This window comes from Crocuta crocuta, unplaced genomic scaffold (genome assembly GCF_008692635.1).
Source record: "Crocuta crocuta isolate KB4526 unplaced genomic scaffold, BGI_CrCroc_1.0 scaffold448, whole genome shotgun sequence".
NCBI lineage: Eukaryota > Metazoa > Chordata > Mammalia > Carnivora > Hyaenidae > Crocuta > Crocuta crocuta.
This window is the reverse complement of record NW_027532411.1, coordinates 3,538,712-3,555,792: the sequence shown is the minus strand read 5'-3', so window position 1 is coordinate 3,555,792 and position 17,081 is coordinate 3,538,712. Positions and strand designations below refer to the sequence as shown.

At 39.5% G+C, this 17,081-nt stretch overlaps 2 protein-coding genes across 3 annotated transcripts in view; one reads left to right on the top strand and one right to left on the bottom strand.

Moving 5' to 3' along the window:
• Positions 1 to 17,081, bottom strand: part of LOC144243797 (uncharacterized) — a 326,374-nt gene that overhangs the window by 49,262 nt on the left and 260,031 nt on the right. The gene's annotated exons all lie outside the window — the stretch shown is intronic.
• Positions 1,726 to 17,081, top strand: part of TNFRSF11B (TNF receptor superfamily member 11b) — a 29,065-nt gene continuing 13,709 nt past the window's right edge. Inside the window, exon 1 of the mRNA XM_077778938.1 lies at positions 1,726 to 1,964. Coding sequence (XP_077635064.1) covers positions 1,935 to 1,964 — 30 coding nt within the window. The 5' untranslated portion in view covers positions 1,726 to 1,934. The remainder of the gene's footprint in view (positions 1,965 to 17,081) is intronic.

Genomic DNA, 17,081 nt, shown 5'->3' with positions numbered 1-17,081 from the left:
TAGCTATAATTTAGTAAATATTTCCTGTAAGCTAGGCATTAGATAGAGTCATTTTACATGTATTACTCTATGTAATGCTCACCACTAGTGAGTAACCTCATTTATGTAATACCTTTTCCATGCTTTCATTTGTTCCCTTTTACATTTTACATTTCTGTAATATCAGCATTATTTTTATCCTAGAGATGAGCTTAGAGAGACATGGAACTTCCCCAGGGTTAACAGTGCAGGACTCAATCCTTGATCAGTCTTCTCCAAGCTTTGGCTCCTGCATATTGGCATCATATTATATTTCAAGAAAAAATGCCTTCAAGGGGCACCTGGGTGGTTCAGTTGGTTAAATGTATGACTTTGGCTCAGGTCATGATCTCCGGTTCTGAGATCAAGGCCCACATCAGGCTCCCTGCTGTCAGTGTGCGGAGGCTGCTTCAAATCTTCTGTCTCCCCTCTCTCTGCCTCTCCAGCTCGAGGTCTCTCTCTTCCTCTCTCAAAAAATAAACTTTAAAAGAAGGCCTTTAAATAACCCTAGACAAACATCACCTTAATAGAAACAATAATATTGTCATTTATATAGTGGCTTACTACTAACATTTGAATTGATTTGAGTCCCAAGGTTAGTCTGTGTTAGTTGCCCAGGCTGTAGATGTCAAAACTGAAGTTCAAAAGTTGAGGTCTGAAATCATAGGACTTTGTCCTCACTCACCGACCCTCATTTATTCATCGTTCACTTAAACCATCATGCTGTTATCCTACAGCACTGGGGAGACCAGACTTTGTCTTCCCATTCACAGACCAGAAGAGCTGACATTCTTATCCTCCAAATATGTTCTACTCTGTCTGTGGATCCTCTTTGAACTTCTGGTGGAACCGAGTCCATTTGAAGGGGCAGATGCTTTGATCTCCGTGGGCAATATTTGCCCCTAAGAGGCNTTTTTTTGATGCACCCCCTTTCACCCTTGAACTCTGGCTAAGAGTAGAACTTGCCCTTTTCAAGAAACCTATCACTGAACACTTGGTCCCAATGGGGAAGCCGGCTCTGAAGTGGCGTTTCCAGCACCTGGTGAAAACCTGAACCGCAGGACCCCTCAGGACAGGACTAACTTTCAGACAAGCAGCTTGCGGGCTTGAACGAGGAAGACAAGAGCCCTTTATTCAAGCCCCAAACTTCTGTCAACAGCTTGGCGCCAGTAGAAGGACCTTGAAGAGGCAATTCCAGAAGTTCAGTACTTAGGACACTAAGGTACCAAGCGCCCTTGGATGATGACGGTGTTGATGAGGAAAACAGCGGCCACAGGTATCCCACAGGCAGCCGCGCTGTTTCCTGCTTTCCTAGGCGGGAAGTTTTTCCTCTGCTGATTGTCTTTGGCTCAAACTACCCCCAGAGCAAGAAGCGAACCGGAGGAAAGCCCCCGCTCTAGAACCAGTCAGAAGTCAGAGAAGGGCCTCCGTCTGCGTGGTCTCCGTAAGCCTGGAGATCCAGGACCGCTCCCAGCAGGGCCCTGAGCCAGTGCGGTGCATAGAGGGGAGGCCTTGTGATCGGAGCCCTCAGAACCCGCAGGGAAGGGGCCCGGACGAGAGGGGGTGAAGTGTGGGGGACACACGCCGGGCTGGGCCCGGGTCTCGGCTGGGGCGGCCGCGCAGGGCGGCGGCGGAGGGCAGCGCGGTGCCCCAGCGTGTGCCCGGCCCTCCCAACGCTGGTGGCGGCTNGTTAACTCCGGAGTTCGGCGCACACCCCACGGCTCCCGCCCAAGTTCCTAAAAAAGAAAGGTGCAGAGTTGGGTCCAGATAGAGAATGAATGATCAAAGCCAAGCGGGTACTTCCTGTCGCCCGGACGCTATATATAACGTGATGAGTGCACGGGCTGCGGAGACGCACAGGAGCGCTCGCCCAGCCGCCGCCGCCGCCCAGCGCCTGAGGTTTCCCGGGGACCGCAATGAACCAGCTGCTGTGCTGCGCCCTCGTGGTAAGTTCCCGCCCGGGGCACGGGCGCTGCGAGCCCGCCGGCCCGCCGCTCTGCCACCTCCCGCCGCCCGAGGGGCGCCCAGCTCAACGCCTCCGGGTCCCGGGAGAGCTCTGGGCTCAGGTGGGAAAGGGAGGCCTCCCTGGAGAGCTCATCGCATCCCTCCTGGGGTGTCCCTGTGCACTGGAAACTTCCTGCTGGGGTTATGGAAAGGGGAGAAGAGTTCTAGACCTTTCTCGTTTGAATGATCTGTATCCATTTTATTTACTTTCTTCATTGCAGATTATTTAGCGTCCTCAAGGAGTTCATACCATCTTTGCTTAGTTGGATATTATTATTACTGTTATTATTATCATTACTATTAAAGTAGCCCCTTAGAAGCAGAGGAAGTTGGAGATGCCAGTCCCCTTAAAACTATTATAACTAAAACAAAATTTGGATGCAGTGAACATGACAGCGTACATAGCCAGGCTCATTCCCTACTTAAGCAAATGTTATGGGAAATTTTGCATAACTGGCACCAGTTACATACACATGTATGCACACATATACGTGCATACATTTCATAACTATGCAATTTAACATTCTAATAAAATTTATTTTTAAAGTGGTTCATTCCAGTTGTCAACTTCAATATGATATGGAAGATATTGGTGAGCTAATGTTAATTATGTTCTAAAATGGATTTAAATAATTGAAGTTCAGGGGCGCCTGGGTGGCTTAGTCGGTTAAGCGTCCGACTTTCGCTTAGGTCATGATCTCGCGGTTTGTGGGTTCGAGCCCCGCGTCGGGCTCTGTGCTGACTGCCAGCTCAGAGCCTGGAGCCTGTTTCAGTCTGTGACTCCCTCTCTCTCTGACCCTCCCCTGCTCACGCTGTCTCTCTCTCTCTCTCTCCTAGAAATAAATAAAATATTTAAAGAAAAAAATAAATAATTGAAGTTCAGCACTAAATAGAATGATGTTATATTTAATGTAGTGTTTGGAAAGAGCGTCTGTGACTTCACTTGTCTTTTTTTTTTTTTAATTTAGATTTTTGACCAATCAAGTTAATAAGATTTGTATGTAGATAGTTCTATGCTAAGGACTCATTTCCTTTATGTCACTAGAGTGTAGAGTACATTAAGATATGAATCGGACATTCACAAAGGGATAGGAAAACCCATATTTAAGTCACATATGTGTTTTGGACGTGTTGGAGTAAATGTTTGAATTTTAACATCTAACTCACAAATAGTGAGTAGTAGGCTCGGAAGTCTTCCAATTAGTTCCCAGGATACACAAGCATAAATAAGTAAATAAACAGCAAAGTCACTAAAGAAAATGTAGGTTAGACAGGAGTGCACAGAGAAGTATCTTATCTACCACTACATGTGTAAGATGCAATATAAAAATAGCTCCACCAGTGTGGGTACTATGGAGAACTTTTTTAAAAAGTAAACTTTATTAAAACATAACACATATAGGGAATTGCACAACTCATATGTGCCTAATAAAGTTTCTTAAAGGGAACACTTGTGAGCTAGCACCCAGATCAAGAAATGTAGCATAGGGGCACCTGGGCGGCTTAGTCGGTNAAATGCAGCATTACCAGCACCCCAGAAGCTCCCTGGGCTCCCTCCCTATCACTACTATGTCTAATACCAGAGTAATCAATATTCTTGACTTCTAACATCAAATTTGGACTTTATATACATGGACATTATCACTTTTCTGTGTCTGGCTACTTTCACTTAAGTTCCATGATGAGATCATTTTTACCATTGGGTGTATAATAGTTAACTCATTTTCATTGTATGGTATTCCATTGTATGGATGTACCACAATTAATGTAATCATTCTGGTGTTCGGCTAGTTTGCATACTTCTGCTCTTAATATGGGGACATTTTATTCTTCCTTGCCCTTTGTATTCTGTCAGAGATTTAATTAATAATAAACATATTACCAATGACTTTTAAATTTCAGAATTTCCACTAAATAATAATGTATGTACATAATAATAAGTGTTCCTAAACACTAAGTAGATGAAAGTTTTGATATGTAGTCTATCTAGGGAGATAGTTGTGTGCCTAGCTAATACTAATTGTAGATGATGCAGAATTATCAAGAGAAGACTTCATATGTGTTTTGAACACAGTAAATACTTTCAATGGGAAAGGTTTTCATTTCTCTTTCTATAGTTTCTGAGATTGACTTTATCTGCTGAGTGATTGGAAACGGACACTTTGTACTTACACACAAGGGGTCCAGTTGCGCTTTTGTAAAAGCACGGAGGCACAGTTGTAAGTAGAAGTATTAGAGGAATTTGTCCTTTGTAGCAGGCGTGCCACTAGGCACCAGGGGCAGAGTGGAAAGCAAGATGGACACCATTGCTGCCCCCGTCAATCCCACAGTCTAATGGAGAAGGCGCACACTGGACTATTAATTCTGTGTCTAATGAGAGTACCAAAGGGGAAGTGCTCTGTGACCTGGGAATATAAAAGATTCTGCTCTCCAGGTCCTTCTGAAGGAAGCTGCAGTGCACAGCGCTTATCAGCTGGACCAACCTTCAAATCCAGTAGCACCCCCTACTCGATAAATGACCGTGGGCAAGTTACATCTTTCTTGAGTTTTCTCCTCAGTAAAAGAAAGCTAATGATATGTACACATGCAAGATAACCCGCAACTTTCCTGCTTCATGTTAACAGTAGCTTCTAGCATTTTGCTCACAGACAACTGAAGGTAAATCTAGACCCAAGTGAATGATGGAAATGAAATGCTGAGGATGCTAGATGGAAGGAGGGAGAGAAGACCACTGTCTATTACCTCGAAGGAGGGGTAGAATATATCCATTGTTGCAGATAAAATCCAGGTGTCCTGAACAAAGGAAGTGGGAGAAAGTAAAATCATGTGACAAACCGGAATTCTGGATTCTTTTGGGGGATAGCAGAGGATCTGCTGGTAGGCAAGCAATGCGGGGGCCTGGCCATGAAGGCCAATGCCAAAGGCCTCTCATAGGCGCTCTGGGATGCTCACTAATGTATCACGCAGGGGCCTGCACTACAAAGTGAGGTAGCCGTAGCAGGCCATTCCGTTCATGGTTGCTCAAGGGCTGCCTGATACTCTGGGACATCCTGGCCTAGGCCTGGATCGTAACTGGTGGCTGATGCTTCCCATCCTGTAGGGCCCGGACCACCCACTGGTCTTCTCAAAGCTCAGCTCCTACTTAACATCATGGTGACAAGACTTGGGGTGGAGGGTGCAGATGATGGATGTCAGGGGAAGTAGATGATTGGCTCTCAGGACTACTGCCTGGTCTGCCTGTACTTTAGGATAATGCTTTTCTGGTTTGTTTTGTTGTTTTGTTGTCGTTTATTTTGGTTTTCTTCTCCTCACCCAGTGACTGAGGGTGTGTATTTGTCTAGCCTGTATTTGTTGGCTTATTTACTTATTTTAAGATAATGATCACTCTGGAGTTTCTAGGAGACTCAGACATTTATTCGGTCCAAAACAGTTCTGATCCCTGCCCCTAGCAACCTTCCTGACCTTTGTCACCTAGCAACCTTCAACACAATTCCCTAATTTATTAAAGTAAATCTTTAATTTTACTTCTAGGGCTTAAACCATGTTGTCAGATTCCATTGGTTGGGGAAGAAAGCATTCTGTGCTGGATGTTTTATCCACTTAGTTCTAGAAGGAGAGACATGGCAGTGTCTATCAAAGGGGCACTAAACACACACTCAACTCTTCTTGCTCTCCTATCCACTAACTTCCCTGCTGGGTTTTGCCCTAAGCAAACCCTCAGCCCCCCTGCCTACATGTTCCCTATTCTGAAAGCTTCTGTGAAAAGCATTATTTCCCTCAGCATCTCATTAACCAATAGCATTTTCTTTAGCCTGAGTTTCTCCTTTGCAGCTGAAAAAAAGTGGACTGGAAAATAGATTGCAGAGAAAGAGTAATTTTATAAAAATTTATGTTTGCATTACTCAAGGCCTTGACTAATGATACCTGGCTGCCCCTTATGTTGCTATGATGAAGCAAAAATGCCAAAATTATCAGTGTATTTGTATGTTTTGCCCTGTAGGGCAGTCATTCTCAATCATATCACTTCTTCCACACACTTTGAAAATAAATCCTTTGTAACAACTCTCTTGCTCTCCTGAAATGAAATTTAGAGTACATATATTTTACCTACACGCATAATTTTTAAAGTCAGTATACCGGCGTAACTATAGGGGAGAAATAAAAGGAAAGTAGCCTATAATACAATAAGCTTCACTGTAAGACATAATGAAACAGTGATATGTTAGCATCTTTATGTGAAATTGCCATGAACAGACCACTAGGAACAAAGGCTGAAGCCCATGTGATACACTGGGGTTCAAAACCATGATCAATATTGGCTTTGGTACTGTGCTTTTCTGAAACGGTGAACAAACCTTGCTCAAATTTTAAACAAAGCAAAGTACAACCTTCAATCCAATTTTATGCTGTTAAATCCTATAAAATTTAGTATATATACAAATCATGCAAACACCACTTTGTGTATATGTAAAATGGCATCAGAATCTAGGCCAGGGAAATGATAAATAGGTTTTTTGTTTAGATCACTTAAGATATTTTTTTTAAGTTTGCTTATTTATTTTGAGAGTGAAAGAAGCAGAGAGAGCAAGTGATTGCGAGCAGAGGAAGGACAGAGAGAGGGGGTGAGACAGAGAATCCTAAGCAGGCTCCACACCATCAACACAGAGCCCTAGGTGGGACTTGAACTCACAAACCATAACATCATGATCTGAGCCGAAACCAGGAGTGGGACGCTTAACCAGCTGAGCCATCCAGGTGCCCCTAGATCACTTATATCAGTTGTCAATAAAACATTTAAAGTGTGTGAGACATGAGATTATTCTTGATTGTCCAGAGCAGTCTATAGTCATTGTGACAAAGAAATCTCCCATAAATTTCTCCAGAACTTAAAAGGGATAACATCACCACTTTGTGGGAAACAAAGTATAAGCTCTTTGCAAACACAGATTTCCATTTTCTTCATATTTGTAGCCCCCAGGTCTCCACAGTGTATGACACTAAACGTGTATTTGTGGAATCAAAAGACCTATAGTGAGATCTGGTAGGGTATTATATAATGTACCAACAGTTTCCATGAGTGTTCCAGCAGAATTTAGCTTACTGCCAGAGATTTAACATTCTAATGTTGGCTTTGATCTCTTTCAAAATATAACTATGACGTCCTATCCACTTGACCACTATTTTAGATATTCTTTGTACATTTCTACTATGAAGTTTCATTCAATACCTTAATGAAGACCCATTCTTTTTTTTTTTTTTTTTAACATTTATTTATTGGTTTCTGAGAGAGAAAGAGAGAAAGGGCAAGGGAAAGGCAGAAAAAGAGTGAAGGCCAGAGAGAGAGGGAGACCGGGTGCCAAGTGAAATGGGCTCTGTGATGACAGCAGAGAGCCTGATGTGAGGCTGGAACTCACGAACCACAAAATCATGACCTGAGCCAAAAGCAGACGTTTAACTGACTGAGCCATGAATGCCTTCAAATGCCTCGAAGACACGTTCTTAAGCAAGCAACAGAAATGAACTAGATTCATGCAGTGACCTCTGGAGGTGCTACCTAAACTCAGTTGAACCCACATTCTGACCTATCCCTATCGTTTGTCTGGACATCAAGTATTCAATTTTTGATTGATCAATTTTACATGTTTGTAAAATGTGCCAATAGAGAGTAGACATTTGGATTCAAAATTTCAGAGCACGGGAGAAACCTGGGCCGAAGGTAGAAAATCTGGCCATTCGCATACAGCGGGTGTCTAACACAGTATGGAAAGGTGATTTCACATGGCAAGAGAGGAGAAGGGGAAGAGCCTCAGCGTGCATTTCCGTTACTGATAGTCCAGTAAACAAAATGCAAATATGAACAGTAATAGCAGCCCTGTTTAGAAAAGTAAACAAAAATCAAAATAAAACTGAGCAACCCACAATAGCAGGAACTAGTGAATCGGAAATCCTAGCAACATCTGTAAACTATCTGTGCAAGAAGAAAGACTGAGGTATGGCCAACTTGAAATAGATACAAGAACAGTATTTTTGTGTGACATGTAATTAGTTTTTGGAACTCACTACCACAGAATATTTTGGGGTGACTAGCATAGAAAGTCTAAAAAAAGAATTCTTTTAGACAGTTGTAAGGGATAAGAATAGTGTGACAACACATTAGGTACGAAGCTGTGTGGTACCCACTCCCTCTCACATTTACCTGGCCGCTCTAAATTAATGTTCCGAAGGCCAGAACAGTCTGCAGACACACTAAAATGGTTTCTCTCTGCTACAAGGTGACATGACTTCCCAGGTACCTGGGTAGATTGTTTTCACCTCAATTTCTGAGAAGCACCAGAATGAGCCAGACCATAATAGGTAGAGGATGCCGGAGGAAATGAAATATCTCTCCTAAAACCCTCCTAAAAAAGTAATGTGCTCCTAATGGCCTTGATTTATTACTTTCTTATTTTGATTTTTTAAAAATTTGCCTCTCTAAAATTATGTGTTAATACTGTGAAAACATTGTTTAATTTCCTTGAAGCATCTTCCATAGAAATAAAAAGAATAGCCTAAGGATTTTTACTTCAATTTAGTCTGTACCTTGGTAGCATTTTCTGTAAGAGCTTCTTAAATAACCAACTGTAAAATAGGAAAATGGGTGTCAAGATGAATTTAGATTTAAAACAAGACAATAATTCATCTAAACTTTCTGACTGCCTTTAGTCAATTCAATTTTCTTCTCTGGTCTTTGATTCAGAAACTTCTATTCCCTTCTCCATGTAATGTTACTTCCCTGTTTAAAAAAGTGATTTTTTTTTTATTCTTTGAAGATACGGATATCAGGAACCTAGTCTTTAAAAAAGCTCCCCCCACCATCAATTGCACTAACACTGCCAATAAAAAAGAATGCAATGTAGGAATTCATTTGGACATAGTGACTATAAGATCACTGCAGTGGCAGACAGGAGACTAGGGCTCTAATTTCTAAGCTGTGCTCTTGTTTTGTGATTCTAGTGCTGTGAGTCCTAACTTAACCCATCTCTAAAAATAGTTGAATCTTTTATAGTGTATGCCTGAAGCTAATACAACACTGTATGTTAATTATACTTGGATAAAAAAATCATAATAATATACATAAATAAAATAAAATAAGGGTATTGTACCAGGTGATATGTGGGAAGTCTGCTCTAGTTTTAAGCTGTTGTCATTAAAAAATAGTAGTAACAAATTGATGATATACTACTTAACACTCCAAACATGCAGAAGTCAAGAGGATTTATTTATATATTAAAAATTACCTTAAAGGAATGTTTTTTTTTTTTAAATCTATTTTGTTGCCATTGTCAGTTTCTTCCACCCAATTGGTTTCACGTAAAAGAAATTCTATTGAAGTCAATGAGATCCCAGAGGAAGCAGCTTCTGAAATGTTACGTACTTTTAGGTAGTAAGACTTATTTGCTTTAAGATCACAGATTATTCTTTTAAAGCATAAAGCATTTTCTCATTTGGAAACAAGTCCTTCTTGTCTTTAGCTAGTATGTACACAAGTCCTTAAGTCTGTGTATTTTTCACGTTCTGTTTTGTTAGAAGCCAGGTCTGAGACATTCCCTCAGGACTTACTAAAGAGGTATAATTTTGGTTGCTAGCAATCTCCTTAGACTCACTGGGCAAAATTTTCTTTGCAATTGTCTTCATAAGGAAGTACTTGTCAACTGCACATGGCTTTTTGGAATAAATGTCAAACCTTCAGGCAGAGTAAGCATGATAATGGGCTAAATACTACTCTTGAGTACTACACTGGGCTGATAGACAGAAATCCCTGCTCCCACATTTTCTGTTTTCTGTCCCTTTTTTTAATATTCAGTAAAAAGAAGAGAAAATTAATTAGATCATGCTAAAATAAAGGTCTATGAGGAAGCATGAGTGATGTTTATTGAGCAATGCTGTAGCTGTTAGTGCTATTTGTAAATTGTTCTTTGTCCTCCCTTCCAGAAACATGTTAAAACTGTGCTTTCCAGCCTTCTGGTGAAGGGGGAGGGGAGGTTGGGAGAGGACACAAATATTTCTGGACAATGACTTAGGAATTAAAAGAATCTGCCACTTCCAAATTAGAATACTTAACTGTGGACATATGAACCCTTCCCTCAGTTTTTTTTTTTTTCCCTCTCTTTCTCTCCTCCGCAGCCAACCAGCCATGTTCTAGAAATTAGTTGCTTTATTATCCTAGGTCCTGAACAAAGGATAATGCCAATCGGCTTCAGTGGACTCCCTAGGAATATGGCATGAGTGAGAAATAAACCTTTGTTATTTTTAAAAAAATTTTTTAAATGTTTTTATTTATTTTTGGGAGAGAGATGGAGCAGGGGAGGGGCAGAGAGAAAGGGAGACACAGAAACTGAGGCAGGCTACAGTCTCTGAGCTGTCAGCATAGAGCCCAATGCAGGGCTCGAACTCATGAACCACAAGATCATGACCTGAGCCAAAGTCAGGCGCTCAACTGACTGAGTCACCCAGGCGCCCCAAACCTTTGTTATTTTTAAGCCACTGAAAATTTGAAGCTGTTTATTAGTACAGCATAAAACCCAGCCAGTCCTAACTGACACATTAGCCAAATCCCAAGTCTATCTGATCGTTGACAGGCAGGAACTTTATGGAGCATCCAAAATCACAAATGCTCAAACTTATGATTTACATGTTTAAACTCCTCCTTCATCAAAGATATTAGAAGTTTTTATGAGGAAGGACCTCTTCTTTATTCCATTGCTGCAAATTCAAAGTTTAGGGAACTAAAATTACATAAAAGCTTAGCTGGGCTGCAAAAAGGAAAGGTGAACAGATACTTAACAACAATAGACTCTAAATCAGACACCCTAGTATGTGAGAGTAAGTGAACAGGGATCATGTTTTTTCCTCTTCATCGCTTCCAACTGATCCTTCCTTCACAGAGGTTCCCTGTCATCTTTCATCAGGATAACTTCTACCCATTTAAGCTGAGTCAAAGAAGGAAATCATAAAATAGAAATTTCTGCCACTAATGATTCTTAGAACATATGGAATCAACCAGAATTGTCAGGACAGATTTGTTTATGATGCTTTTGGTTTATAAAACTTCCGAAGAGTTTTATATATGTGTATATGGAAGACACACACAATAGTTCACTTAATTTTCATAAAAATGCTATGATGTGGAGATTAGTATCTATCTTATAGATGAAGAAACTGAGGTTCAGAGAGGTTAAATAGTTTTCCTTAAAGTTAACTAGCTGGGGTTTTTTTTTGCTCTATAGGAATTTCTATCGAGTAGCTGAGTCTGGGGCGGTGGGGGGAGGAAGGGGCAGAATATCCATTAAGTAAGAGCGAAGTTTCTGTGGGTGCCTTCAGACCCAAGCTCAGGAGGGTAAAATCTTTGGACAATGTGATTCTGATGTACTTTTCATCCTTTTTCAGTTCCTCCCTCAGCTCCTGGGGGTCACCATGCTTTTTTTTTTCTTTTGAAATTAAATGCCCTGGTCTTCTTACTGGACATGAGTTTTAAGCCCAGGTGCTTTGGCAACACAGCATGAGACAAACACTTATGTTTTAGTATCTTACTAGAAAGTGCAATCTTAGGGAAAGAGGAGTGAGTGAAAGAAGAGTAAGGCAGAAAAGGAAGGAGAGCAAATTCAAGGTGGTGGATTACCGAGAAGCTGCTGCTTAGTATAAAGTACTGCTCAGTGTCACAGAACCATCCTCCAGAGAGGCTGTGTGAATTACTGCATTTCAGGACAAGAGAGGGGGAAGGAATTATTCAACAGGATAGATAGATATATCTGGATGGATATATATACAAGATGGATAAGATGGATAGATAAAAGATAGATCTTATCCAACTTTATATTGTGTTGTAGTTGATTACTTATATGCCTATGTCCTGCATCAAACTGCAAGTTCCTAGAGGGAAGAGTCACTTGTTAAAGCTTAGATTCAGAAAGGATTGGATTGAATCCCGCCTCAAATGTGTGCTGGCTCTGTGACCTTTGACAAGTCACTAAACTTCTCCGAAACTCTGTTTCCTCATCTATAAAATGGAGGTAATCCTGACTCCTCAGATGTTGGTGGAAGCGATGGATGATAATAGCATGCAAACAAAGGGCTTAGTACAGAGCCCAGTATATAATAATATAATGTACTACGCAATTATTATTTCCATATCCTGGGCTTCTAGAATCTCACATGTTGTAGGCACGCAGTTAATGGCTCCATGTTTAACTCACATCCTATTTTGTTCCATTTTGATGTGTAGGTTCTGTTCCATTTTATTACCACCATGGCTGTTTCTTTTTCTTACCAGCTGCCCTTAACCATATCCTGATTGGACCTCAATCCCTATCATTAACAACCAAAAGAGATTAATAAAATGATGTGAGTAATGTATTATCTTCAAAGAAAAGCACTGTAGAAATAAAGTGGAATTTAAAAGTTTATGTTAAAAAATATCAGCATATTAAACATATTGCCAATTCTGAGCCCCAAATGCCAAGGACCATTGCTGGAATACTCTGAAGTAATTTTTATCAAGTGGGCCTGAATGGACATAATTATAGAGAAAATCGCAGCTGGCCCTGCTGTTGAGCTGAAGTTTTCAGAATTAATGTTCAGTCTCAAATCTGGTGATTAACAGAAGCCCAAGAGAAGAAATGTTAAGATCTGGGGGCCAAAATACATGAGATCTCTACATATCTTTCTTGGGAAGTTTTAAGTGTACTTGTATTACTAGTTCTTTTTTTCTCAGGGATTTTTTTTTCCTTTTTATTTTTTAATCCATCAAACTCAATTGTCTGTAAAACTCTTCTGAAGTACCAAAAACATCATAAGCAAATCTGTCCTGACAATTCTGGTTGATTCCAAACATAAACGAGGTACTGCTAATTAACTTTAAAGGCTTCAAACAGCTAAAGGAAAGTTCCGAAGGGAACATGAAATCACATTTAAAGTTGAAGTTTACCTGAGACAGTTCTTCAGCCCCAAGGGAAACAAAATAGTGTCGAAACTGGCTCAGCAATTCATCTAATAAATCATAATTGCTTGTGTTTCCTTTCCTGATTGCCTGGCATTAGCTGTTGGCAGCAAATGAGTTCTGTATAGATGAACAGATTTAATTCATTTGCTCTTACTTCTTAGAGACACAATCCTCAGCCAAACAACTGGCTATTGTGAAAACTATTATGCAGTGGGAGACCCTTAGGTGGGGACCTGACAGCAGCAGATAAACCTCTCTGATGAACTACCTGATTTTTTTCTACATTCACCTTTAAAATGGAGGCTAAATGCAAATAGAACAGTAGCTCCAAAATGTCATGCAAGATGAAAGGTGCTTTAAAATTTGTTTTTCCTTTAAGGGCACCTAGGTGGCTCCTTCAGTTGAACATCCAACTCTTGATTGTGGAACAGGTGGGGATCAAGGATCATGGGATCGAGCCCCATGTCAGGCTGTTTGCTAAGCATGGAGCCTGCTTAAGATTCTCTCTCTTTCTCTGCCCCTCTCTCCTGATTGCACACTCTCTCTTACTTTCTAAAATTAAAAAATTAAAATTAAAAAAATTTTTTCCTTTAGATAAATTGTGTCATCAGTATCATTTTATAGATGAGAAAGTTGCAGATTTTTTACTTGTTCTTGAAAATTTACCCTTTACATATTGGATATTTGTCTGCATTCATCTATCATCACCAGTAATCCTAGTTACACATAGTAAGCACTCAATGTATCTACTGAATTGAATAAAATTAAATTGGATATATTGAATACCTGATATGTATAAGGCACCATGATAAGCTTGTAAGGAGTATGGAGACTAATATTATCTGGTCCCTCTAAGCAAACCCATGAAACTGCCTTGAAACAGTTGATATAGACCAAGAAAATGATATCAGATGGGATGATACTGAAACTAATTTAAAAAAAATCAGAGACGTTTTCTAGAGACAATTAAGAATAAGGTAGAGAGTCAACTTATGGCACATCCTAGTGTGTTACTTCTTACTGAACAAAAAAGTTCAACATGTCTTCAAAAAGAAGTCTGGTTCAATATGTCTCCCATTTCACACCTCCTATATAATTAGTATATGCAGTAATGCCTACTACATGTCTGGAAGCTTATTCTTTAGCAAATGTATTTGGGTCCCTCCTCTGATTCATTTGAAATACAACAACTGTACAGGGATAGTTAAAATAAGGATTATCCTCATCTTAGAGGTAAGATAGTAGCTCAAGGTTACTAAACCTGGTGGTTGAACTGAGCTTGGAATCCTGGTACTTATATTCTAAATGCAAATACCAAACTGAAGGGCCTCTTTTTAATTAACATTGATCTAATGGCCAAGCTGTATACTTTTTAGAACTTACTAATTATTCATTTAGCCTTCTTTTTGAAACACTGTGATATCTCTACCTTTTTTATCTTCTGTTTTCACCCCTTCTTGCATATGTTTATCAGTTCCAGGGTTAGCTTTTTCTTCATTTATACTTATATGTAATATCCCTGAGTAATGCCATCTGATCTCTCTGCTTCTAGAGCCATATATGTGCTCTTAACATTGAAACCTATGTCTTTATCTGCCTTTCTGTCCTCAGTTCCCAACACATATAACCAATTATCTAGTAGACGTCACTTGAGTCTCATAGATGGAAGATGTTCCAAACTAAATTCATTTTCTTTCTCCATCACTGTCTCTTCCTATTGCTGTCAGTAATTAATGGCAATACTACATACCTAATAGTTCAAATTCATGGGCATGTTCTTCAGTTGTTCTCTAGGACATCCCCCTATGCAGTCAGCCAACATATCATATCTATCCTTTCCTCTATGCTATCACCAGTGTCTAACTTAAACCCCTCATAATTTCTGACCTGTTTCTCTGCTGAATCTTTTCTTGATCCCCTTTCTCCTCTCCTCTCTTCTATTTCTAATTGATTTGCCTGATTTATGAATATTTTACATCAGGCTGGGCTTTAGGTTGAATGTTCCTATGAAACAGGAACATTAACTTATTCAACTCCATCATTTAGCAGTATTTCCAGAGCATAGTAATTGTTTTGTGTTTGCTGAATGAATATATAAATGAATTATTTAAGGAATGGAGGAAAAAGGGAATGGGCTACTACACTATAAGACTATAGAAAATCAAATACACTAAACTTCACAGTAGAATAATTTTTTAAAAAATAAGCTTTATAGTTTATACTACAAGAGATCTTTTGGAAACTGAATGAATGTGGCCCTTCTTGGCTAAGACGGACTATAAAATGGCATGCTTTCCAAACTGACCAGAGGTTTAGCTAACTCTGGATAGTCCTCAAATACTTTTCTGTGGCAAAGATCAGGACAAGAGATCACAAAAGGAACTCCCAAGCCAAGTAGTTATTTCAAGCTCTGCGTGGGCTCCTTTTAATGAATTTTCCATAAATGGAAACCCACTAGGTCACTCATGGTTCTGTATACCAGAGAGGAAGCCCAGTAGTATGGAATTGGCTGTATTGCATAATGCAAAAAAAAATTTGCTGAAGGAAGTATATTCTTCTCTCGTCCTTTAGGACGAAGCATACACAAGTAGAGTGCTCTAGTCAAATCACCATCTGAGAAATTTCTATCTTGGTAGCTTTGGATGTGTAAGAGTTAGTCTCAGTACAAAGAAAAAAAAGTCAGTGTCAGTTCATGTGGACTTCCGGAAGTCTTCTTTGATCTTTCGTGCTCTAATAACTCTATGCAGTCTAAATGAAAAATTAGTACATCAGGTCTTAATTATAGACTATGCGTGAAGGCTATCACATAAGTGAGACCATTTGGTAAATGTTAAAGGATTTGACCAAAAAAAATCCCACTCTTCTATGGAACATGCTCTGGGTTTGAATTATGCTTCCATTAGTTAGTGTGACATAGGACAGTGACTTACTCATTCTAAGACTCATTTTTGTAGCTGGTAGAAACTTAATAATAATAATAAAACATCCTAATGTAGATACAAACCAAAATATCCTAAAGATTATTTTTTATTCTACTGCTTATCACAGAGTAGAGATTTAATGCATACATGTTAGACTTGGAATAGACAAAACAGAATTCCATCTTCATATTGCCGATTTTTTGTTACCTGCACATATTATTATACCACTCTACTTCCTAAATATTGGTAATCCTAATTAGAAATTTTGTATATTTGGGACTGAGAGTTAGGTGATTAATAGATAAAGCAATTAAAACTTTTAGTAATAAAAATTGTACACATATATCATAAACTAAAACATTTAAATAAACATTTATTCACCTGTATTTTCAGATTTGGCCAGGGCTTTTCCTAGAATCTGTTTGCTAACTAACATCTTATGTTGTCTTTCTTACAGAACCCCGATCTATGATGTATTGCCCACCCATTTCAATTTCGGTACTTAAAGACATTTATGAAACAAATGGATTGCTCTAGATATTTCCCCCTTTCTGTTACTCAGCTACTCTGAATTCTCAATAGATTTTTTGTTTTTGCTTCTTTGTGGCTCATCTTTATCAAGTTACTCCCAAATCTTTTTCATAGAAAAATAATTTTTTCACACCTATATTTGTTGATTTACACAACATTTAATTGAATTACCTAAGGATAATTACAACTATAGCATAAACAGATACATATGTACAGTTAGCATAAACAGATTCAGCAACATACAACTGACTTTTGTGAAGTACCAACTCCATGGTAAAAGCAGACAAAAGATGGCATATTAGAGGAGAAGGGTACTGGGGCATCAATTGATTTTACAGAGGGAGAAGAAGGCATGTGTGATTGTAAGAAGTGGAGACTGGAAAAGGTTTCCCCTGTAAAATAAACAGCAGTGCAAGAAGTGGGGAGGGAGTTAAAGCAAGACATTTGTTTCCAAGTCCATTAGCTAATTAAATGCCATCAAGCCACAGAATCTTACAATGGTAGAGCCGGAAAAGGCTTTGGAGAACAACTAATCAACCCACTCACCACCATCCTCTACTAACATTTGATAAATGAGGGAAAATGTTTGGGTTGAAATAGAAAATTCTTTAACCACTGTCCACCACTGG